This window comes from Miniopterus natalensis, chromosome 14 (genome assembly GCF_054644295.1).
Source record: "Miniopterus natalensis isolate mMinNat1 chromosome 14, mMinNat1.hap1, whole genome shotgun sequence".
Classification (NCBI taxonomy): Eukaryota; Metazoa; Chordata; class Mammalia; order Chiroptera; family Miniopteridae; genus Miniopterus; species Miniopterus natalensis.
Genome location: NC_142094.1, coordinates 20,717,145 through 20,742,943, shown reverse-complemented (window position 1 = coordinate 20,742,943; position 25,799 = coordinate 20,717,145). Strand labels below are relative to the sequence as shown.

The 25,799-nt window shown below is 38.0% G+C and overlaps 1 protein-coding gene across 3 annotated transcripts in view; it reads right to left on the bottom strand.

Moving 5' to 3' along the window:
• Positions 1–25,799, bottom strand: part of MICU1 (mitochondrial calcium uptake 1) — a 142,930-nt gene that overhangs the window by 58,033 nt on the left and 59,098 nt on the right. For all 3 annotated transcript variants that reach the window (XM_087824350.1, XM_016224047.2, XM_016224053.2), the window contains 2 exons: positions 18,815–18,929; positions 3,259–3,341 (listed from right to left, as the gene is read on the bottom strand). In XM_087824350.1, coding sequence (XP_087680476.1) covers positions 3,259–3,341; positions 18,815–18,929 — 198 coding nt within the window. The remainder of the gene's footprint in view (positions 1–3,258; positions 3,342–18,814; positions 18,930–25,799) is intronic.

The window sequence follows — 25,799 nt, the reverse complement described above, 5'->3', positions numbered from 1 at the left end:
GCTTAGTCATGATCAAAGTGATTTTGGAAAAAGATGAATGTAAGAGTAATAGTTTGCTCATGCAACATTAACTCTGAAGACACATGATGATGAAATGTAAGATGTCCTCAACTGGTTCTGTTTAACTTTTTTATAAGCTTGTCAAGTAAATACATGTTTACCTGGGAAATTGGAGCAAAGTTTGAATGTTTGAAAGCCTGGTGTACTTTCAACTTAATAAATTATATTTCCCAAGAAAGTAAAATGTAGAAAGATGAAGGAGAGAAACTTCTGATTGCCATTCACTCCTGAGCCGCCTTACAATTACCTTTTGATTTTCTTCTAAAGAGTTTTTACATCAGGTTTCATGTGATCGATATTATACATAAGTTTCATCAGGTTAACAAGGCCAGTTATCACATTAGATGGAATTACCATTCCCTTCTCTGACAAGTGAACAGAATGGTGAAGTGACTGCTCCAAGATATTCAGCATGTCAGCAGCAATGCCAAAAATAAGACCATGTGACCTAAATTCAAATCTAAAGTTTAGTGTGTATAATAGGAGTAGGGAAGTCATGGCAATGTTGCTACTGAGGGGCACCCTAAGTAATTTCTTAGGCTATTTCAAAACCACATTTGTTCTTTCTATATTTTTTTTCTCTCCATCCCTTCCCTCTCCCCTCTCCCACTTTTATTTCTCTCCTTCCTGCTTCTTAGGCCTGCCTGAAGCCCTCTCTTGGCATTTGATACTAAACAGGTCTCAACCTACTTCTGGTAATGGGTGAGTAGCTCCTTTCAGGCTAATCCTTCCTCAGATGACAATTATAAACTATGGACAAAATACACCAAACAACTAACCGAAGGCACTAGAGAGTGATCATGAGCAGGTATTAGAGGAGAGAGGCTAGCACTTTCAGCCTAAAGGTAGTCCCAGTCTGTATGAGGAGGATTGGTATCCTTAGTTTTTCTGGCTTGAAAAACCAGAGGACAGACTTTGGAGCAACTATAACCATTGGAAAGTGAGGGGAAATCCTAGAAAGAAGAAATCCAAAGAGAAGAGCCCCAAATTCTATAAATAAATTCCAGCCAAATCCAGTTAATCCAAGAGCCTGCTACGACAAAGCAAAACATTAACGCTCTTTAGATAAATATAACCAAATCCAGATTCTGTGACATGGCATTCATAATATCCAGACTACAACCCAAAATTACTTGACATATTAGGATATGGGAAAATTTGGCTCATTCTCGAGATAAAAGGCAATCAATGGAGATCATTCTCTAGATGACACAGACGTTGGAAATTAGCCAACAAGGATTTTAAAGCAGTTATTATAACAGTGCTTAAGTATAAAATATTCTTGTAATAAGCAAAGGTGGGACATTTCAGATAAGAAAGAAAACTATATAAAAAATGAAATGGGAGTTCCAGAACAGAAAAATGCAACATCTGAAATAACAATTTACTGGATTGTTTAACAGCAGAGACGCTGTAACTCAAGAGTCAGCTAAAATGAAGATAAATCAATAGAAATTACCCAGTCTGGTAAGTAGAGAGAAAAGATTGAAAAAAAAAAACAAAAAACAGAGAGCTTCAAAGATTTGTCAGGCAGTGGTCTAACATTTGTGTTACTGGAGTCCCAGAAAGAGAGGTGAGAAAAAATGAGGCTAAAGAAAAAAATTTAAAGAAATAGTGGCCAGAAACTTCTCAAATTTGATAAAAACCACAAATTTATACATACAAGTAGCTCATCAAATACCAAGAAGGATAAATACAAAGAAAAACACTCTGAAATACATCATAATCAAATTTCTAGAAAACAAAGATAAGGAAAAAAATCCGGAGAGCAGAGAGAAAAACAACATATTATATACAGGGGAACAATGATTCCGCATAACCAGTGACTATTCATCAGAGGGAGTCAGGTCATGAAACAATAACGGAGACTTTTACATCAATATCTAGAACTCTATGCTAGAATTTCCTTCCAACAGTAATGATGATATAAATTAATTAACCAACAAATGTGCACTAGAAGAAATGCTACAGAAAGTTTTTCCAATGGAAGAAAAATGATACCAGATGGAAACAAGGATATTCAGGAAGGAATGAAAGGCATCAGAAATGGTAAGTACGTGAGTAAACATAACAGAGTATTTTTTCTCTTGCTTTCTTTGAAAAACATGACTATTAAAACAAAAATTATAATGTATTATGGGGTTTACAATGTACAGTAGTCCCCCCTTTTCTGTGGTTTTGCTTTCCATGGTTTTAGTTTCCCTCAGTCAATCATGGGCCAAAAATATTAAGTGAAAAATTCCAGAAATAAGCAATTCATAAGTTTTAAACTGTACACCATTCTGGGTAGTGATGAAATCTCTCACTGTCCGGCTCCATCCCACCTGGGATGTGACTCATCCCTCTGGCCGGCGCACCCACGCTCTGTCGGATACCTACCCGTTAGCTACCTGTAGCCATCTCAGCTGTCGGCCAGACTGTCATGGTATCTATCACAGTGTTGTGCTCAGGTAGGCCTTATTTTACTTAATAATGGCCCCAAAGCACAAGAGTAGTCATGTGGACAATTTGGATATGCCAACGAGAAGCCACAAAGTGTATGTATGTTTAGAAAAAAATCACAGTATATATTTAGTTTGGTACCATCCACAGTATCAGGTATGCACAGGGGGTCTTAGAACGGTTCTCCCCCGAGAAGGGAGGACTGTTCCACGCAGATGTAATGCATAGGGCAGCTGCAGCACAAAGAATGGAGAAGGGGGTAAATGATACGTTGCCAAGTCTGTATATTTTATGTAAACTAGCATAACACCAATTCTAAGTAGACTGTATATTTAAGAATGTATGATGGACATGGTGAAAATCTGAGTAAGTGTCTCTAGATATTCTGAAATATTTATCTCTGCGTGTTTCTCACTTGCCACTCATCCTTGTATTCTGAAACTGCCTGGAATGAAGGAGCTGTCTGATAAATGCGGCCTGAATATATGATTGAATATCCATGACTTAGCCTCTCAGCATTATAGTTTAATTCAGATTGGGAAATCAGAGCAATCTTGACCTTAATCGTATGCTCAAGTAATTGCTTATGTTTAGAGTTAAAACAAGAAAACCAACATATTAAAAGTGAACGATACATTAGGTACTTAAAGAGTTGGATAGCATCTGTGTCTACTGACCAAGGCCAAAGTAACTCCAAGGCACATGAAAATGAGTTAAATAGTAATGTATTTAAAGGAACTCTCCAAGGCAACTTGCCTGTTCAAATTCCTCCATGTCTACTTCTCCATCTCCATTCAAGTCGAACATCTTGAAGGCAATTTCAAAATTTCTCTGAGGAGCTGCAAGTACAAAGGAAGAAAGAAAGGATAGGAGGGAAGGAAGAAGAGAGAGAGAGGAAAAAGAAAAATATTTAGATGGCATTGACAAAAAACAAAACAGTCCTTTAAGAAAAACAGATAAACAATAAAATGTAACATCAAGTCACAGAATAACCACTGTATTTATCTAGATCAACTTTTTTGTCATACTCCTTAAAAATCAAGAGAGAATTTTACCATGGCCAGTAAAGGTAGCATTTGCCTGTCCTTGTGTTTCAATACTCTCTCTTTTTTTAAAAATTAAATTTATTGGGATGACATTGGTTAACAGGAGCATATAGGTTTCAGGTGTGGATTTCTATGTTACAAGATCCTTATATTGCACTGTGTGCCCACCACCCAAAGTCAAATCGTCTTCCACCATCATATATTAGGCCCTAACCGCCCCCCACAATACTCTCTTAAATACTTCTGCTTTGCTTTCTTAGACACCATCCTCTTAGATGTGTAATACTAAGGTTGTTGCTCTGTTACTTAAATATAATATCATTTACCTGGGCATGAGAGTCTGTCCGGGGTGAGACATACTGCAAAGAAGTTGAAACTCTAAGTCTTGTCTTGCTTTTTAAAAACAAGCTAGCTTTCTACTTTCTAATCTCTCCATTTTAAGTACAATCAGGAGTTCAGTGGATGTCATTCTGCCAACAGGTTGCTCTCTATACTAGTTTACTCATGATTATGACAGCTCTGCAGCAGGGCAGGAAAGCATACTGTTAGCTGTCCAGCCCCCTATTTCAACCATGTCAGGTGGGTATACAAATTACTGAGTAAAGTATACTTAAATGTTAAATTTAAGCTGAAGTTTAAAAAACAAGATAAGAAATGCAGAGCCTGAGAAGATGGTATATTTTCTTTCCTTTAAGTGAATGATGAAAGCTCTTTAAGACTTATTGTTCCTAGATCAATGAAAACATAATTAATATACTTCTGCATTAGGATATGTAAATATAACAGCCTTCCTTCCTTACCATGCTAAGTGTTCTGATAAAGAAAACTAAGTAGTTTACTTCATTTCGTTGGTGCTTCAAATTTATATGGCTGTATAGAACTAAAATAAAATATCCTCACACTAATGAATTACATTTTTAGCTAATATAACTTTTATTAAAAAATTTTAAAGATTACATGTAGACAAAAAACGTAAAAAAGGGGCTTAGCACATTATGCACAGTTATAGAAAGTCCATATTCCCATCTTGCTCAGGAATTTGTCAATAACAAATTGAACTTCTAGGGTTAAATTCCAGTTTCAGCTCAAGAGGCAGCTAGGCTGGTAAGCTCCTGGTTTTTAGTTGCAGGGATAAATGATGTACCTGTCTGCTTCCAACTGCCTGCCTCACTGGCTAATGGCCTCCAACTGGTCTGCTCTTCTTTAGGCCACAAGCACAATTGCTAAGAAGGAAGCAGCTGGGGGAATTCGATTTTCGTATTAGTTATTGCTACCTCTTACATTTTTCTGTCTAGATGTTACCTTTTACTATGTGCCAAACACTGAGCTGGAAAATTTAAAGCTGTTGCTCATCTGATACTGTACTCTGTCCCGAAAGTCTTTATTTCTTTATTTCTGAATCAGAGGAGGAAACTGGGGCTCCAGGCCCGTGAATGGCTAGCTCAAAGCCACCCAGCGAGTAGGTGGCTGAACTGGCAAGTGAGCTGAGGCCAAGGCCTGCTCCGAAGCCTGCAAACTTTCCCTGATGCTCCATGGCCTCCAATATGAAGTGGCATTTGTAAGAATAAACACATACTCTTTATCCTGATATGCTCTAACCTAGACACGAAACAACAAACATGACTCACTGGTCACATCAGTCTCTGCAACAGCTGAGTTCTAAGTTGTTCATCTCAAAGACGCACCTGATGTCAAAGAAATACTGCATGTGCCACGCTCAGCAGTTTAGACTTGGCTGCACTAACTGGGGACCTAGTGACAACATTAGGTTCTCAGACAGGTTTGTCGAGTGTTTTTAAAAACCCTGAATATGAATGTCTTTAGAGAGGACACTCTCCATTCTCCCCCAACGGTCCCACACTCAGCCGCTTCACTCATAGACATTGTTTGCTGATTCCTTGCAGATACTTGAGACTGTAACAACTGCAAACAATTTGAAGCCACTGCAAGTTCGAGGCAGAGAAGTCACACAATCAAACAGGCATTTATGAAGGACTTCTCTGGCTACAGTGTGAAGGATGAGTTGGGAAACAAGAACTAGCTGCAGAGAAGACCACAAGGTCTTATAAATGTTAAAAATATGAACTGAGATGATGATGGCAGTGGTAATGGAGAGGAGAAAACAAATCTGAAATAAGAAGGCAGAAATTATACAACTTAATGATTAATTAGCATAACTGCTTAGGCTACCGGGCAGCTTGCACGTCATTAACCACGATATACAATCGATGTAAAAGGTTTGAGAAATGAAATGAGTTCAGATCAGATCTGCTGAATTCAAGGGGTCAACAGCATATTCGGATGAAAATGTTCAGGATATAGCTAGAAATATGGATTTAAACTTAGAAGAGAGGGGTTAAAGCTGAGAGTCTTCAGTGTAAGCGTGATGAGCTGCAAAGAGCTTGAAGTGAAGTTGCCCAAGGAGGGCCGAGGGTTGAGGAGAAGGCTGAAGAAAGGGTAGGATGCAGCTGAAAGAAACCCGAGAGGAAGCATGACGGAGGAGGTGGCGTCACAACAGCAGGAGGCGTGCAGTCCAAATGAACAGAAACGGGAAATCTGGCAAGAGCCAGTCAATGCGCTGCCACGTATGAATTAAAGCAGCGTTTCCATTCCTATCTTCCCTGATAACACAGGTTACACAGTGCTTCAAATTTCAGCTTCATCCAATCATTTATTCTTACAATCGTGTTAGGGCTGTGACGTCATGTGGCCATATCATTTAAATGACTGCATGAGCTCCTCTAGCAAATCATAGTTCATATGTCCTCTTACAACTAAGACATAATTCAGTTTACCAAATAAAGCACACCCTGTACTGCTTAAGGCTTCTCTGTCCTTGTATCCTGGCCTAGCTGCTTTCAAACAGAGCTTGTGCTGTATGTGCAGCTACTCGGAGTGTTTATTAAAGTACCTGCGCTGACATTCCAGAGGCTGAGCCCACATGCGCTGGTCACTGATAAGGCAAGTCAAGGCAGCGACCTTGGCACTGTCATTTAGGCTTTCCCAGCCCACTGGGAAGGTCCCTCTTCCAGTGTAGTTCTCTCACCTATTCAGTCTTCACCTACTGATCCTGTCAAAGTATTTAAGACAGACAAGCAAAAACCCAGCTTGCTTTAAGTGAAATATGCTACACAGGAATACGCCGTTAGGCAATTCTCTTGAAATTCCATCTCCTCTTAAATGTAGGCTTCAGGATAATTCTGAAATCCAGCTGCTCTGGAAAGCTTTATGATGTCTCGTGTTTACGCTAACTCATAATCTAATTCTCTTAGAAAGGTACTGAGAAAGGAATTCTTTTCAATCCCAGGCTACTTATAGAATGAACAGTGAAGCTTTCCCCTCCCCAAGTTAACAGCATAATCCACTTCTTTATGATTTCCAAAATTACCTTGTTAGAATTGATTAAAACAGTAAAATTCTATACAAAGTTCATTACTATACAGCTTTTATTCAGAATTCCATGACACTCTGTGCTACTAGGAAATGGAGATACATTAGGGTCTGTTCTAGTTAAATATACATTTTCATATTATTATACCATTAATAATAATAACAATAACTCTAGACTGTTTTTGAAGCACCGATTTTTCTACTTTGCTTTAGAAAAAGAAAAAAGGCACCTTTTTCTATGTGTAGTAGCAACACCACCAGCTGCCCCAAGATTTCATGGCTGTTTCAGTGACTGCTCTTTAATAGAAACTGCACACAGTAGGGCTCTAATTCTGGCTCTTCCAACAATATAATGAGTCATTATGTTTTAAATTCTTTTTTGGTAGTACTGATGGAATGAACAAAAATGAATAGGTTAGCTCTGGCTGGTATGGCTCAGTTGGTAGGGGTGTTGTCCCATACACCGAAAGGTCATGGGTTCGATTCCCTATCAGGGCACATACCTAGGCTGGGGGTTCAATTCCCTGCCCCAGATGGGGGTGCCAGTGGGAGGCAGCCAATTGATGTTTCTCTGTCACATTGATGTTTCTCTCTCTCACACACTCTCCCTCCCCCTCTCTCTAAAAAATCAATAAAAATGTCCTCTGGCTAGGATTTAAAAAAAAAGAATAGGTTAGATTCTTATTTTCTGTTGGTTAGATGCTCCCATCACATAATTCCTGCCTACACCATTCCTGTTTTAAAATAATGCTGTAAGGACAAATGTAAGTTTTCAATATCTGAGAACTCCAAGTTAGGACAATACTTTAGAACATAATTAACTTCTATTCAACGATCAACCGCACCACTGCTTTTGTAAGGATGATAACATAGCCTTCGATTATTTCTGAGAGGAAGGTCACCACTTCTGAAGTCTAACCATGGTTGGGATTATTAATCACAAATCTAATCCTGTGCAGCTCTTATAAATTGTCATGGTATAATTTTCTAGAGAAATAAAAAATATTTCTGCTTCCTCACTTATTTGACAGCCCTCTAAATACATAAAAAACATATTCTCATGTCTCTGTAAAGGTTTCTCAGAGCTTACTTCCAGAACGTGAACGTCCTGAGCCCTCCCCGGGGTAGTGCAGATAGTCAATGCCTACCATAGATACAGTATACTAAATATAGTGACTCCTGGAACGAATTATCCTTTCTAGAAATAACAGGACTGTGTCTTTGCAGACTAATGTAGTAGCATTATTATATGAGGCCTTTAGTATATTGCTTTCTACATAACATTAGGCCTAGAGAAAGGGAGAGAGAAAACTTGAAAGATTAGATTTCAAAAAAGTGCCCCTCCCTCAATTCTTCAAAGTGTGACGGCTAGGCACGGTCTGGAAGAAATCTTCCTGCACTTCATAGAGCGGAGGACACAGGTTCCGTTAGCAGGCATTTGGTCCTGTCCGAAATGCCCAGAGACATCTGGTCCAGGCTGACCCATCTACCTCACCCCCTGTGCCCTTACGAGCTTGGCTACGGAAGCAAGAAGGCTTAGTACTGGCAGTGCAGCCACAACACGATTATTGGACCAATAAAACAGGACGGTATTTTTTATGTACGATCCTGTAAACCAAAAGTAGAAATAAATGTTATGGGCTTTTTGAAACCAGGGAAGCTTTCTAAGTGCAGACATTTTCCTCCAAGGAAAAGTTCCTATGGCATGAAGTGCTGTAGCTGTGCTGTAGCATTTCCTTGGGATGACTTAAGTTCAGAGGAAGGGAGCTACGCAAAGTGAAAATATAAGAATTATTTTAAACACATGTAATGAGATCGATTTTCTTTTCATCGACCTAGACTGTAGCCGCTCTGCATATACGCGTGCATGTATATGTGTTTTAACTCGCTGACCAAGGTGTAGATGAAAGAACCATAGGAAAATACAAATCTTTATGTAAATAATACTTCATTGCTCTGGTTAGGATTTTCAGTGCTGTGCTGAATAAGAGTGGCGAGAGTGGGCACCCTTGTCTTGTTCCTGACCTTCGGGGAAAGCTTCTAACCTTTCAAGGTTAGAATGTTAGCTGTGGGCTTGTCATAGATGGCCTTTATCATGTTGAGCTGTGTTCCCTCTACCCCAAATTTGTTGCATTTTTATCACAGAAGGGTGCTGACTCTTGTCAAATAGTTTTACAGCATCTATGGAGATGATCATGACTTTTGTCTTTCATTCTATTAATGTGGTGAATCACACTGATTTGCATATATTGAACCATCCTGGCATCCCAGGGATAAATCCCTCTTGATCATGGTGTGTGATCCTTTTAATGTGCTGTAGAATTGTTTTGCTAGTATTTTGTTGAGAATTTTTGCAAATATATTCATCAGGGACATTGGCTTTTCTTGCAGTATCCCTATCGGGCTTTGTCCTGCTGTGGCTACACAGTCTCCGCACAGGTGTGCACATGGTAGTGGAGGCTGGGGATGGTGGTCAGGCCAGCGGCATGCAGGCGGACAGCTGGGGAGCGCAGCTGCGGGTGCCAGTAGTGCAAGCCAGTGACAGGAGATAGGGACGAATCTGGGCCCACAAGCAGGTGTGGGGGCCTTGGCTACTGGCATGCACTCCATGGCTACAGGACCTTGCCACGGGTGAGCACACAGCAATGGGGGCCAGTGACAGGCATCCTGGCGGTGGCATGAAAGAGCACAGCTAGAGGGTTAGCCCTGAGCTGACACAGCAGTGGGAGTCAGCTGCCAGGGTCTGGGCTGGAGTCTTGCATTCATTCAGCCTCAGAGGACTGGGCTGGCTCCTGGTTTGGGTTTCAGGCTCCAGCAGGGTGGGGAGGATTCACTGAAGACAAATATCTTGGGCAAAAATGGGTGAAATTTGCAGGGGGTCTGCGGTAGCTGTGTTGGCCTTTGGTTCCTTCAGTGGTAAAAGCTGCTGGGGTCTTGTCCGGGGCAGGTCACTGGGAATCTCCGTTGCTCCCACTGTTGGCTGATACTGGTAACCCCTGCTACTCTGCTTTATTCCTCGCTGTCTCTGTCTGTTGCAGGTTTGCTGGGGTGACAGTGCAACAAGTCCTTTATGTTTTTCATTAAGAATCTAAAATCTTTTTTTAAAATTTCTGTACACTAAGGTGTCAGTCAAATGAACCTTTAGAATTCTATAGCGCCAGTCAACATAGATGTGACTGACAGGCTTTGCAAACACTAAAAGTAATTAATTTTGTGAGGTATAAAAAAGAAAAAGTTTCAAAACCCTTAGAGAAGTTTAACAAACTATGCCTACCAGCCCAAACATCCTTAACTATCATTGTTAATTAGCAATAATTAGAGTAGCTATCCTTTTTCCCACTGTGGCTAAAAATAACAACAGTAAGTGTAGAGAATTCTAGTGCCAAATGATATTCATATTTTCCTTGAAAGGGACGGTGGGGGGAGAGGAGAGCACACAGGGCCTTGTAGGCTACTGTAAAGAATGTGCCTTGCCTGGCTGGTGTGGCTCAGCGGTTAAGCATCGACCTAGGATCCAGGAGATCGCGGTTTGATTCCCAATCAGGGCACATGCCTGGTTTGTGGGCTCAATCGATCCCCAGTGGGGGTTCTGCAGCCAATCAATGACTCTCTCATCATTGATGTTTCTATCTCCCTCTCCCTTCCTCTCTCTGAAATCAATAAAAATATACTTTAAAGAAAAAAAAAAGAATTTGGCTTTTACTCTGAGAGACACTGGAAGTCTTCAGTGGATTCTGAGCAGAGGAAAGGAATGATCTTACTTAAATTTAACAAGATCACAATAGAGAAGTGTGAAAGAAGGGTGACCAATTAGGAGGGCATTGAAATAATCTGAGACAGATATGAGTTTTTCCCAAATAGGGGTAGTAGCAGTGGGGGAGTGAAAATGGTGGTGTCTGAGTCACTTCAAGGTAGGGTGCCAGGGTCCGCAGACAGACCAGAAATACAAATATACAGACTATTTTTTAAAATACACATACACATGCCAACACATACACTTTTTCTTTTCCCAAAATGAAATAATATAATAGGTATGCTTTGACTCATCAATATATGAGAACATTTTTCTATGCTAATGAATCTCCGCCCTACATACATTAGGTGCTATACTGAATCTCACTGCATAGACTTATTGTAATTTGTTCAGCCATGTGTTTGATTTTTGAGTTCTTTCCAATTTATTTTTTGACCACCAGCATCATTATACATACAATCATTTTATTAACCTAAACTTGTAGAAATGGAATTGCTGAGCCAAAGGGTAAACACTTATGAAAGTCTGATAATCACTGTCAAGATTCTAAAAGGTATGCCAATAAATTATGCCCTCACCAACACATTCTAGGCAATTAAATGTGTGTCATTCCAATAGTTAATTCTGATGCACAAATGGTTTTAGGTACACTATGGATTTGGTAGTCAAATGAGAGAAGAAAAAACCAATTGCCCTTTTAAAAGAGGTAATCGACTCCAACCATTATCCCAGTTTATTGGAGTCCTTCAGACTTTTGAAAGTGACCTAAGTTAAGAAAAGACCTCATTCGTCTCATGTAGTTTTGAGGACTAAGCCTAAGTTTAACTGCAGCTAAGTCAGCAGACCTAGTGGGTAAAGCTGCCCAAGATGCAAGGTACAGCTATGATGCCTACACTTAGTATAGCTCCTAGACGAACCCATAACCTGGGATTTACTGGTCAGTCGCAGGGTAGCCAGGACCCCATTAAATCAGGACAGGGTGGGAAATAAGGAGTTAAGCTGCTATTCCTAACAGCACTTATCGGAAGGATCTGGTTAGAAGACCCATGTTTCTACTCTACCAAATTCTGACCATGAGAAGATAACACTGAGAAATTAAATGTATATTCTTACAACAAACTTAAAGTTCAGAGTGACTTAGTCTTGCTTTTACTTGAAAATCTTATGACAGTGAGAGAAACTACACGAGACAGTCACTATGTGCTTATTATCATTACAGATACTCTACGATGGCTACAAAGAGGGCTCCATGTTTTATTGTTGCCAGTGTGATTTATTTATTTAATGTGAGTTGGCAAAGTTTTCTAAATAATATAAAGCACTACATGGCAAGAACCTGAGTTAAAATACTTCACAAGACTGGACTTTTTCTGAATTCCTTTAGCAAGGTTCCGCCGTACACCATTTTTTCTAGGTGCTGCTGTTTATTCACATTTTTCCAGAAAATACATTTCAGTCCTGACTCTCAAAAAAAAGGAAAAAAAAAGATTTATAATTTCACACCTGAAGAAAAGCAATAGAAAGAGCTGATGTTTCTAGTTCGTAGTGCACAGGCCGTCTCTGAGCTGTCTCATCCTCAGCTACTGATGACCTCAGAGAGCTGCCAGGAGCAGTCTTTCATCTAAATTGCTTCTCCCTACACTGCTGACGGCTGTGCTACAGGAAGAGCATTCAATGCCAGAGATGTCAAAAAGCTTAGATTCCCCAAGAGTTCCCAGGAGAGAGATTCTAAAAGGAATGCCAGCACTTTGCCCTTGCGTTAAGGTTACGTTCTACTTTAGGAATAAATTTTCTTCAAATGCATGTTACTATTTTTTATACCCAGTGATGACATATACCTGTGAGAGACCTCACCTCTATCTTCCCAGATCTAAAGCAATAATCCCCTGCTTGAATTTCGCTTCAGTCTATGTGGTTTCATTCCATTCCACGCGCTCAATAGTAGCCCAAGTGACAGCTTATGCCAAGATACAACTTACTGCATAGATACTTAGAATTAGCCGCTTTAACACAGAGCTTGGATATTTGTTATTTAATCTACACTAAATTAAAGGACCCTCTTTACATGTTACTAGGTTTGGCATTCACCCAAAATCTATTTGGTTTTTCAGTTTAGTGTTCAAATAGAAAAATTCAGCTATTGTAATAATTTTCTATCTCTCATGATCACCATGTATATATACATAGAGAATACTACTCTAAAACTGTTTTAAATAATAGGCAGGAGGCAAAGGGTATTTGGAGCAATATAAAATTTTAGTATGTATACTAAAATAACTATTCAGAAAAATTCTTGGGTATTTATTTAGCAAACAAATATACATGGAATACTTATGTGCCAGATACTGCGCTGGGTATATTCTCTAGAAGGGGCAGTGATTAGGCAAACCATTCCATCAAAAACCACTGTTTTTTGCCTTGATGTCCTTTTAGCAACCTCAAATTCCCTAGCACAACACATAAGAATTTTCAAAAGTTGTTCCAGGAACAGGTAAACAACACATTATGAAGCCTAAGCATAACCAAACATTAGCAAAAATAATACAAATCAATAAATGATATGTGGCATTCTAGAAAAATCTTGATGACGCTTCTCTGTACCAAGTTATGCGGAAATATCTCTGACTTCTATTTTAAGATTTAAGAACATCAGCTAATGTTGCAGTTGGTTAGTGCCAAGAATTAAGCCATTAATAACCATGTTTCTGTATTCTCACTCAAATCAGAGACTATATATTAATAGTTTCTTGATCTTGCCTAGAATAAATCTGAATTTATTTTATTAATGAGTACTTATTTAGTACATACTTAGTATTCTGTTTGATACAGGTGCTATGGCCAATGTTGAAAATTCTTCAAGTTATTCCATCAAACTTGATCAGAGAGATCAAGAAACTGGGGTATAAAGCAATATAACTTCTGACTTAAAAATAAGGGGTGGATATGAATATATGAATTCTGAATAATAAGAAACCAAGCTTTTTTTTTTTAAATCTTCACCTGAGGATATTTTTTCCATTGCTTTTTCAGAGAGAGTGGAAGGGAAAGAGAGAAACATCGAGGTGAGCTTGTTTGAAAATACATTAATTTAAAAACACATTTCTTTCATTCCACTGGCTGCAGATTGAAGACATCAAAGCTACAAGGAGCCCTGGCTGGTTTGCTCAGTGGTTAGAGCGTCGGCCTTCAGACTGAAGGACACGCACCTCGGCTGCAGGCTCGATCCCCGGCCCCAGTTGAGGCGCGTGCAGGAGGCAGCCAATCAATGTGTCTCTCTCACATCATGTTTCTCTCTCTCCCTCTCTCTCTCTGAACAACAATGGAAAAAATATCCTCGGGTGAGGATTAAAAAAAAAAAGCTACAAGGACTGTTCTCAATTTGGGATATAAGGAGCAAAATCAAGTCTTAAGTTTGCTAAAATTCCTTCTGGAGAAAATTGAAAAAAAGTTATATTCTTGCTTTGTTCCCTTGCCACAATATTTTACATACACCAGATATGTTAGTAGTGCCTATCATTACAAACCTGTGATCACTGTCATGCAGTTTACATTCTAGGTAGTAAACACGGTCAATCAATCAATGATGCAGAATGTTAAACAGTATAATTGCCAAGGAGAAAAAACAAAGCAGGAAAGGGCTTTAGGAGGTATGTATGTATAAGTGAGTGTGTGTGTGTGTGTGTGTGTGTGTGTGCGTGTGTTTAAAACTTTAGGTTCAAAGAAGGCTCCAGTTATCCAGAGCACACAGAGAAGAGTGACCTGATATGCCACTCACTGCTTATTTATTTTAAGCATAAGATAGTGATGCCAAGTTGATTGTTTTTCTTGGTGTATGTCCAAGAAACTTTTGTTTAACTAAAAATCAAACTTCTAAAAAGTGTAAATGAGAAGAATTAACTCTTTTTAATGGGGGTAATTATGTTACATAATATGTTTTAGAAAAGCAGCTTTGTTAATTTTATTTTTTGGAGAGGTAATTATAAATCAAGAAAGAAATTTAAAGATATACTATATGCAGTTGTCAAATTTTACTTTAGACAACATAGTATAGTTTTGAAAGTACTATGAGTTTCCAAATGTCAATCCATTTGGGCAGAGTGTTCACATTCTTCAATACGATGGCAATTTCTTGAACATTGAGTCCATTAATTTTGGAAAAAACAGCTAATCAGAAATATGACAGTCCTGCCCTGGCTGGTGTGGCTCAGTTGTTGGAGTGCCATCCCGTACACCAAAAGGTGGCAGGTTCGATTCCTGGTCAGGGCACATACCCAGGTTATGGGTTTGATCCCCAGATGGGTGCGTGAGGGAGGCAACTGGTCAATGTTTCTTTCTCACATCAATGTTTCTCTCTCTCTCCACCATGGTAACAGATTATTGAATACATCAATGCACCCTCCCTAGTCCCAAGCCACTCCTTAGTAAAGCTTTAGGTGTTTAAATAATTGCATTCTCTCTTGCAGGATGACCTGGAAACCATTTAGTGCATCTAGACTGTAATGATCCCTTGTTATCCACAAGGAAGTTGAGCCACTGAGGGCTTCATTTCCTACCATCCTAGCAGCAATTTGGACATGGGAAAGAATTGATCTCCATGCAGTTTTGGCGGCACATCCTCCCCCCCCCGCAGGGCTTGTTAGAGAAAGTGGACAATGCAGTTCACAATATTCAGTGTGCCCATTATCTACAGAAGAGTTAATGCCTTGCCTCTCCACAGTCCAGCCTTAGACAAAGAAGAGGCACTATGCTAAGTTATGGCTAATGAGTGATGAAAATGTGACCACAGCAGTAAAACCAAGCAATAGGAGCCTGGATGCTGTGGTCGGTCTGGGTTCAAACCCTGCATCACCTAACTGTGGGACTCAGGGCAAGTTCTTTATCTGTAGAAACCTCTGTATGTCCCAATTTCCTCATCTGTAAAATGAAGGCAACAATAGTATAAACATTCTGGGGTTGATGTGAGGAAAATATATGTGTGCTTCGAGTCCCCAAAGGAGAGGAAGGAAAAGCAAAGAAGTATTTGAAGACATAATGGCTGAAATTTTTACAAATTAGATGGAAATTATAAACCAATGGATTCCAAAAGTTCAAATAACTTCAAGACAAGAAACATGAAGAACACGACAAGGCACATAGTAAAAAACAAAACAAAAAACCCCCCAACCTGCCAAAAACTACATCAGTTGTTTTCTACAAGGGATCATTCCTCCTACCTCCACCCCCTGGGGCTCATTTGGCAAATCCTGAAGACATTTTGGTTGTCACACCTGGGAGAAGGGAGAGGGTGTGCTACTGGCATCTAGTGGGGACAGGTCAGGAATGTTGCTCAACATGCTACAATATACACGACAGTTCTCACAACAATGAATCATCCTGCCCAAAACATCAACGGTGCTAACGTTGAGAAACACTAAAGGCATATAATTAAAATGCTTAAAACTGGTGATAAAAGAAAATCTTAAAATCATATCCTTATTATATTTTCTCATCCCTGACAAAAACAGAAAGTACACGACATCATAATACTCAGCACTTTTTATAAGTCACTCACCATGTTTAAGCCAGGAGCTAAAAACCAGAAAGTAAGGTGTCCAAAACTCAAGGTCAATGTGACTTTTTTTTTTTTTTTAATCAGCTTTTAAATGTTGAATTAAGGGAGATACAAAACGTACCAGGTTTTCTAAAGGTTCTGCTTTGTGATCCTTCTGACACTTTAGAACGATATAAAGGTAATAGAACTAAGCAGTGGATACACGTTAAAATCTCATTTCAGCACAACAAACCTTTACAAGGACTAGTTCCGTAGCACGTATTACACATCAAGTTCTCCAAGTTAGTCTCTTCATTTAATGTAGTATGCTTTCTACCACATCACGTCTATTTAATGTAAATTCTGTCTTAAGTCACAAAAAATGTTTTAAAAATCCCCACCAATTCTGCTAGGTTTTTTTTAATCCTCACCTGAGGACATACTTTTATTGATTTTAGAAAGAGAGGAAGGGAGAGGGAGGGACAGTGAAACGTCGATGTGAGAGTGAAAAATTGATTGAATTGAGCCCGAAACCTGGGTATGTGCCCTGACCAGGAATTGAACCTTTGACCTTTTGGTGTATGAGACAATGCTCCAACCAATTGAGCTACACCACCCAGGGCTCTGCTAGGTTTTTTTAATGACAAGATTTATAAATCTTTTAAAGCCGTGATACATTTACACAATGGAACATTGCTCAGCCATAAAGAAGGAAATCTTACCCTTTGCAACAGCAGGGATGGACCTGGAGAGCATTATGCTAAGTGAAAAAAAGCCAGTCAGAGAAAGGCAAGTACCACATGATTTCACTCATATGTGGAATCTAATGAACAAAATGAACTAATAAGCAAAACAGAGACAGATTCATAGATAGCTGTTCAGGGAGGGGTTTGGGGGGAGTTGGAGGGATTGAACAAAAAAGAAAAAAAGAGAGAAAATACTCATGGACACAAACAACAGGGTGGTGATTGCCTGGGGGAGGGGTGTCGGGAGGTGGAGGAGGGTACAGGGGGGATAAATGGTTATGGAAGGAGACTTGACTTGGGGTGAACACACAATACAGTGCACAGATGATGTGTTATAGAATTGTGCATCTGAAACCTGTATAATTTTGTTAACCAGTGTCATCCCAATAAATTCAATAAAAAAGGAATAAAATAAAAATAGATATAAAATAACATGTTGTGACAGGATATCAAGAATAACCTCCACCATCGCAAAAATGAAAAAAAAATTCAGACAGATTGCATACATACTAAATACTATGCACTGAACTAGGTACTATTTATATTCATGATCTCATAATCCTCAAATAAATAATTTGGGTTTGGTATTACTGCCTTCTTCATTTTACAGACAAAACAGATGAACAAGTTCACTGACTTGCCCCCAAATCACAAAGCTAAGAAGTGGTGAAGCCAGGATCTGAACTGAAGCCTGCTTTGAAAACCCATGCCCTTAAAATAATAACTAACACTACGCAATTTAAGAGCATGTGTGTGCTTTTAATTAGTTTACTATTTTGGGTCTTCGTAACAAATCAATGTACATTTACACCGCTAGAGCCCTGGTCTCCCACATGAATTCATTTGGACACTTTGGTACCCCACAGGCAGGTGTGGTGAGGCATCCTAGCCTGCATTCCTTCACTTTCCTGTCAATCGGAGGGAAGAAGGGTGAAAATGGTCACAGCCATGACTTGAGTCATATACACCATTTATTAAAAACTGTCTTACAGTTTTATCTTTATAGATGACGAGCTTAGAAGAGATGGTTATTTTTGTTTGATATGTCCCAGAGGCAAAAAACTGGGGATCATCTCTTTCAAACACACAAACCAGATCTCTTTGGTTCTATTTAGGTTTGTTTGTTTGTTTGTTTCAATACCGGCTTAATATGAACATTGGGAAATAATTTCAATTTTAGGCAGATTTTATTAGAGTGTGCATAGAGTTCTAGAAATATACATTTTGTTTTGTTTTTCTCAATAGTTAAAAAAAATCACACTAAAGGGGTATAAAATTAAGAAATACTTAGATTAGCATACTAATCAACAAAATTGTTTAGCTTAAAAAAATCAGAAATTCATCAGTGCTCTAAATGAGTCAAATTTGAGTTTTGTGTCTTACATAGTAATCCTCCAAGATTCAAAAATGAATATTAAACACAATTAGAACAACTGAACCAATTTTCATCTTTAGTGGGAGAAATAATAGATCAATATGTGTTTTACTGGGGAAGCTGAAACATTAACGAAGGCTATTCAGGAGCAGGCAATACATAATTTATCTCAACAGAATAGAACTTCAGATAGTTAAAGGTAGATGTAGCTTCATAGTTGCCTTTTTTTTTTTTTAACTTTACCTGGATACGTTCATTTTCTTCTTTCTCAAGTGGTTCTATACACGAGTAATAGAGAATTCAAGATAAATGAAATTTTATGTAACATAACCAATTAACTCTATGAACATGCCTTGCTTCCTCCTCCAATCAACTTAACTTCTTTTATAGTCCTGTATACTCCCCATAAACAAACAGGGGAAGAAAAAAAAGCAAAAAAGAAAAGAAAAAGAAAGATAAGTTTATACTTACTAGAAAGAACAGTTGTAAGGAAAATGTAGTCTGAAAAGGATATGAGTCCACATTCTCCAAGGGTGTAAAATATACTGCCTTCATCAGCAAACTTTTCTCGTTCCTGGGCAATTTTCTATTAAATATATGGGTCCCACCAAAAGATAAAAAGAAAATACAGCTGAATGAGAACATAAATAGTTAAAGACGGATCACCATTTATCTGACAGCTTTATGGTATTTATCATAAGCATTTCTCTGATGGCCATTCCAAATTAATGGATCCTTTACAGTTTTCAAGATGATTAATATTATAAGAAAAAAAAAAAAATTTTGTTTCAACACTGGCTTAATATGAACAATGGAAAATAATTTCAATTTTATTAACTCCTTCCATTTAACATATACAGACCTGATTCAGGGCTAGTTTTGTTTCTTAGTTTTTAAAACAATCTATCTTCTTCTACAGAAGTATATAAGGTAGAAAAAAATAAAAACAAACAAATAAATTAAAATGAAGTCGGTTCCAATTGACCAAGAAAACTATACTACTAGTGATTAGAAACGAAGGGGTAAACCACTATTTCCAAGGCCCACACAAATGCTCAGAAAACTAATTTCTGAAATACTAATTTTAATTTTTCCTTATGATCACCAACAATCTCAGTTTTGGAATGTAAACGAGCTTGCAGAGCAAACAGCGTCTCTAAAATATAATGACCAATCAGACACGCACACCAAGCTTCAGACATGGTTTTATTTCATTATATTCACTGTTATCTTGGTGGACGCTCCTAAATTTCAGTTATTTGATGAAACTCTCCTAAAACTCAGCTGTTACTCTAAGTATAAACTCCTTTTCTTTAATCTATACAGTTCCCAAAGAGAGTTAAATCATCAGCTTCAGTGATGGTGAGTGGCAAGTGGTCTCTTCTGGGTGTTTAAGCAAACCTACCCTGTTTTCTGAATTCCTAGCCGAATTATAAACATAGTGGTGACATTGAAGATATTTTCAAAAACTGAAAAGGATCCACCAAAGTGTTAGAATCGTAAGTTCTGGGCCAACCAAAGATATTCAAGGAATTATTCTGGGTACCAAAAAAAGAAATATGAGGTTTCAAGAACCCAAAGCAACAAAGCGCGATCGAAGTAATAATGTCATGCAAGCGCAAAATAATAGGCAGCCCTGCAAACATAACCCGGGGGAAATCTCACGGAAGCTAAACCGACAAGCACCACACCGGCATCCAGGACACTCTCCCATAGGTTACCTCTGTCTAGTGAAGATCCCATCATACACCACAAAGGAAAGAAAACCAGTTAACCAACGGAAAACACAAGTACCAAGTGAATTACCATGATCTTCTAGGCAACCCCCCGACAGCCTTTACTGAATATTTGTTTGCTCATATGAAACAGTAACCACGGACAGGTCAAAACCCACAGCTGAATGTCAACAAGCGGTACCAGGTTTTGATGGCAGATCCTACTTAGGAAAGGGCTTCTCTTGACAGCATTTAGAGATTACTTCGTTGAGCCAACAAAAAAGATGAACACAGAGCCTGATAAATTCAAATTAAGATTAGATCTCATACCACACTGGATCTTCTACAAAGAGATTAAACACAAATTTCAGGTAAAAAAACACAGTTGGATGAAAACAGGAGCGGCAAAGCCTTTCACTGGGAAGGAAGTATTTTAATTTCTCAAAAACAAAAGAAGCAAATAGTTACATTTTTTTACAATATCCAAGATAAGGCAAAAGTAAAGCATGTGAATAAAAAAAAATATGCAAAACGAGAATCGGTTTCCAAAGGTATACCATTACTAGCCAGAACAATAAATGGGTACAGAAGCTGAGTACTTCATATTAATTATGTAATAATCTTAAGGAGAGAAAGCTATAAGTAAATAAAAATAAATAATATACTGGGATCCAGAAGGTGAGAAACAGACAAAAATCTAAGGACAGAGGCAGCTAAGCCAAAGAAGCATATCTAACATTATTTTTCAAATAATCATCTGGACAATGCTACTTAGAAGACAACAAAAAGACAAATCTAGTTTCATCAGTAACTTTTAATTTTGATATAATTTCAACTCAGGAAAGTGGAAAGATCCATGTAGGAACTCTTGTATGCTTTTTACTCAGATTCCCCCATAGCTTACCCATTACCCTATTTGTTTTATCACTTTATATAGATACATATTTTCTTTTGCACTATTTTGAAAGTAGAAGATATTTTACATTTTACACTTAAATGCTTCAGTATATATTTCCTACAAAGACATTCTCTTACATATCGCAGTATAAATTTAATAAAACCAGGATACTTAATATTAATACATACTATTATATAATCCACAGTCTACTTTCAAACTTAGTCATCTCTCCCAATAATTTCCTTTATGGCTATTTCCCCCCCAGTCCAGGATGTAATACACAATCATAAATGGCATTTAGTTGTCATGGCTCTTTAATATCCATTAATCCAGAACAGCTTTCTTTTTCTTTCCTTCTTTTTTCCTTTGGAGGTTTATTTTTGATTGTGATAAAATTTACCATTTTAACTGTACAAGATGGTGTGGCTTCTTTCAAATATCATATTTTGAAGGTTCATCCATATTGTAGCATCAGTCAGTATTCCTTTTTATTGCCAAATAATATTCCATTGTACATGTACCACATTTGTTTACCCATTCATCCAACGAAGGCTATTTGGCGTGTTTCTACCTAGAGCTACAATGCACATTCATGTTTGACTCTCTGCTTTCAGTTATTTTGGGTTTGTAACTTAGAAATGAGCCGTGCACTCCCAGACGGGCTAGATGACTGAAGTCCCAGCCAACATTCCACTGCAGCCTCATGAAGAAGCCTGAGCCAGAACCATCTCACCAAATTCCCCCCAAATTTCTATTCACAGAACGCGCAAGAGACAAGAAGTGATTATTGCTTTGGATTTGTTACTCAGCAATAAGCCACTAAGCTTTGGATTTGTTACTCAGCAATAAAAAAACTAATATAGTCAAATATATTTATTAAAAATATTTCTGCTAGTTGGTGGCTTATTTCTATTTTGACTATCAAGCTTTAAATTTTCATGAAGTCAAATATATCAAGTTTTCCCTTTATGGTTTTTGCTTTCTATATGCTGGCTAATAAACTTTTGCCTATCTCCAGTCCATAAAAATATTATATTTTCTTCTAGAAGTCTTATAGTTATAGATTTTACATTTAGGTCTGTGATCCATCTCAAGTCAATCCTGTCTACAGTGACATAAGAGGTAAGGTTTATTTTTTAAAGATATGGACATACAGTTGTTTCTAAATGATTTGGTAAAAATCAATTGACCATGTAGGTATGGATCTACTCTACTATGATGTTTTCTGATATGAGTAGTCCATTTCCTTTGGAAGGTCTTTTGATTACTAGCAACATGTATGATTGTTTTTCAAAGTATAAATAACTATGGGATTATTCAAATGGTTTTTAAAAAGGCAGCTTGAGAGACTCTGCATGAGATGCACTGGGGTCATGGTTCAGGCCTAGCCACCCTCACCATTAGGACAATTACCAAGTCTGCAGAGACAATGAAGATGTCACTGAACAGACCTTCAACTGCATATTAATTGAGTTACCGTTGGAGCACATCCGTAGGGGCTATACTGTAACGACACTTGACAATGCTCACTCAGGAAGCGTCGCCTCCTCTACTGCACTAAGTGGGGTATGTCCAGGTTGGCAAGCCTCAGTCCTCTAAGGCCTTAGAGAAAATACTTCTGTCTGCGAGGCTATCCCTGAGACCTCTGCTGACCTGAGAGTGACAGGGAGCAAGAGAGGCCCAAAGAATGCCAAAGTGCTGTACACAGGGAAAACTGAGGAAGACAGCTAGCCGGAAAGAAACAGAAGAAAGGAGGACCCTAGAAACTGAACGGGAGAGGAACAGAAAGTACCGAGTTTCGGGAAAATTGAGGAAAGAGAAAGCGTGTGCACATGTTGGAGGGAAAGAACAGGGAAGGTGTGTGCTCTGCAGCAGCTCCTTAAAAATGAGGAACATGCTTACACAGGATTTAAAGATGAGCCATACTCTGCAACGTGCCCGGCGCAGTCTGACCTTCTAACTCTCTAGAGGAAAGGTCTGTATGCTCTTTCATGCTTTTGGAGTTGGGGTAAAGGAGAGAGAGCAGTTACGTGGATGCTTTCCAAGGTACCCATTTGCCAAAGAGTGGCTCAGATAGATTTAGATTTAAACAGGGGTGGGCAAGAGTAGGTTACTACTAATAAAAATAATACAATAATAAATAAAGAATAATGTAAAAATAAACTCTGTGATATGCATACTCACAACTGTAAACCTAATTTTGCTAACTGCTGTACATCTACTTTACTAAGAATTTATAAGTGAGCTGCAGAGTATCCAAAACTCCAAATATAATGCTTAACAAAACTCATGACATATTAATTACAAACACCAAAACTGTCATAAAACCATCAAATTTGACCCCTCAAATTATTTAAAGCTAGGGGGAATATGACAAATAAATATGTCAATACTTGGGAGGAAATGGGTTACTAGAAGACCAATTTTTAGACTATTTTGTGTTATATGGCTACTTCTTAGCTGGTCCTTTAAAATCGAAGGCCTGGCCATACCATAAATTATACCCTCAGAACAACTAGCCATGACACACAGGGAATCTGTAAAAATTTTGATACTTGAGTTTGATAATGAATAACTTTTTTAAAGTTCCAAAGTATGATAAAAATGGAAAATCAAGATTCAAGTTAGGAAAAGTAGAGGGAAGGTTTTGGGTTTTTCTTACTCCCAAGTCTCAGCAATGTTTAATTTTGCAAATTGAGAATGTGAAGTAAAATGTTCTTTTGCTTAATCTTTTGGATAATGTTTAACCTTTAAGTCCTTTTTCCCCAAGCCTACCATCTATGCACTTCAGAGGACATATGAAGGCACTGTCCGAGGAGCACAATATTCTGGAACAGATTGGTAATAATGCTCATTTTCTCTGTCTCAGAGGTGGTTATTTTGTTTTGTTTTGTTAATAATGAACACTTATTTTAATATGCATTATTACTAGGAACACCTATCATAAGGATTAGTTTTTAATTCAATATACATAATAAATTCAATATAAACAAATATAATAGACAAACTAAAAGGAAGAAATTTCTGTACATAAAAGTAAAAAGAAAGACATTCCAATTCTATGGTAAGGGCATGTAATGTCACATTACATAATATATTAAGATACCAGGTCAGTAAAAAAAAAAAATAGTAAGGGTCTATGAGAAACTTGTTTCACAATAAAGTTCCTGAGGTAAGATTCAAACAATACGCCAGTGGAGATGCTGAAAATCAAACAGAACTGGGTATTTTAAAAAGAGACTGTAATTAAAAATAACTTACAGAGGTATCTTTTTTAATGCACCTTAGAAGTTACATATCAAACTCTGCTCGTCACTCAAATCTCTGAAATTAAGGCTGTGAAAGCAGAATGCAGGCTAACTGATCGGAATACTATTTCTGTTCAATTTGCTGACAAATGTCACCCCTCTTGGAGGACAACATTATGCAAAACAGTTGGGAGCAGTGTGCTCGCTGCTTTAAATAAACTGACGTTAAGCTATTTTACTATTCATCTAGTAATTTGATCTTATTTGTTTCGTCTTTAATTTAGTCTTTGATTTTATTTGTTTCAAAATTTAAAACATAGCTATAGGCTTAATATCACTAGAACATTCAAATTATTGACCTCAAGAAAAGACAGACGAATAAACAATCTCATAGGGGTGCTGGTATTGATCTTAACTGCACCATATTCTGAATCTTTTTATTTTTTAGATAAGCAGAAGGACAAGAGTAAACTTAGAGCAAATCATACTCTATACGTACGTGTGTGACTGCTCCACTTCTCAGTGAGTCTATACCCGGGACTGTTTAACCAGGATGATTTGCTGCGAAAGCACCCACACTTGGGTTCTGACCAATCACATAAACTTGTAAGACACCTGGCTAAAGTTGCAGATGCCACCAGGAGCTCTGGGACTGGGATTTACAGATCCGATTCACACTCCTTATTACTCACCGTGCTCAAACAGTGAATCCTGTTACAAGGTTATCAAAACAGAGGCAATAATTTTGTCTTGTAGGATTGGACCGGATGAAGCCACAGAGAAAAGTCATATCTGGGAGCTTAATCTCATTATTTATTCTACACAAGACCCACTTTTCAAGTTCTACAGTTCAAAATAAACTTTTTCTATCAAATAGAAGTCGATGGGTTATGACAGTAAAACAGGTGTTACCATATAATCTAGAACCTCAAAACCTCCCTGGTATAGAGAAAATCTGATAAAGAACACCCCTCTACTATTTAAATTATGAGGTCATTCTTTATGAGACTGAAATAATCAGATTGCTTCAATATTAGCATTTCTCTATATTGCTGAAATACATTTCAAAGTCTGTCTAAATCCCCCAAGAAATAGTTGAAGTTGTACTTCAAAGACAAATTAATGATAATATGCTTCTTCCAGAATATACAACTTTGGCATATCATTTCCAAATAATAAACAGCATTTCTACCTAAGGTTGGGGTTGGGGCAGGGAGGGCTAGAGTATTAAACAGAAAGAGAAAATCCAGCAGTTTTCCCATGCAATTAATGCTCATACATCATTTACTTGGTACATAGATGCCAAAGCCTTACTGAGACATCGATCTTAAACAATCACACTATTCCAAATCGAAAATGCTGCACAGTTAAAATGGGTCATTCTTCTTCCCCCTCACATACGTGAATTTGCAGGGAGGTAAAATTTGGGGATATGTCATATAAAAGTTAAAGTGAGATATTTCTAATTTGGAGTAGTTGATAATTTCTTCTCCTGACTCAGTTTCCAATTTTTTCAGAGGTAATATTGCTTTAGCGACAAACATAAGTTACTGTGCAACAAAGGGTGGAAGGTGAATGCTTAAGATACTGTAAAC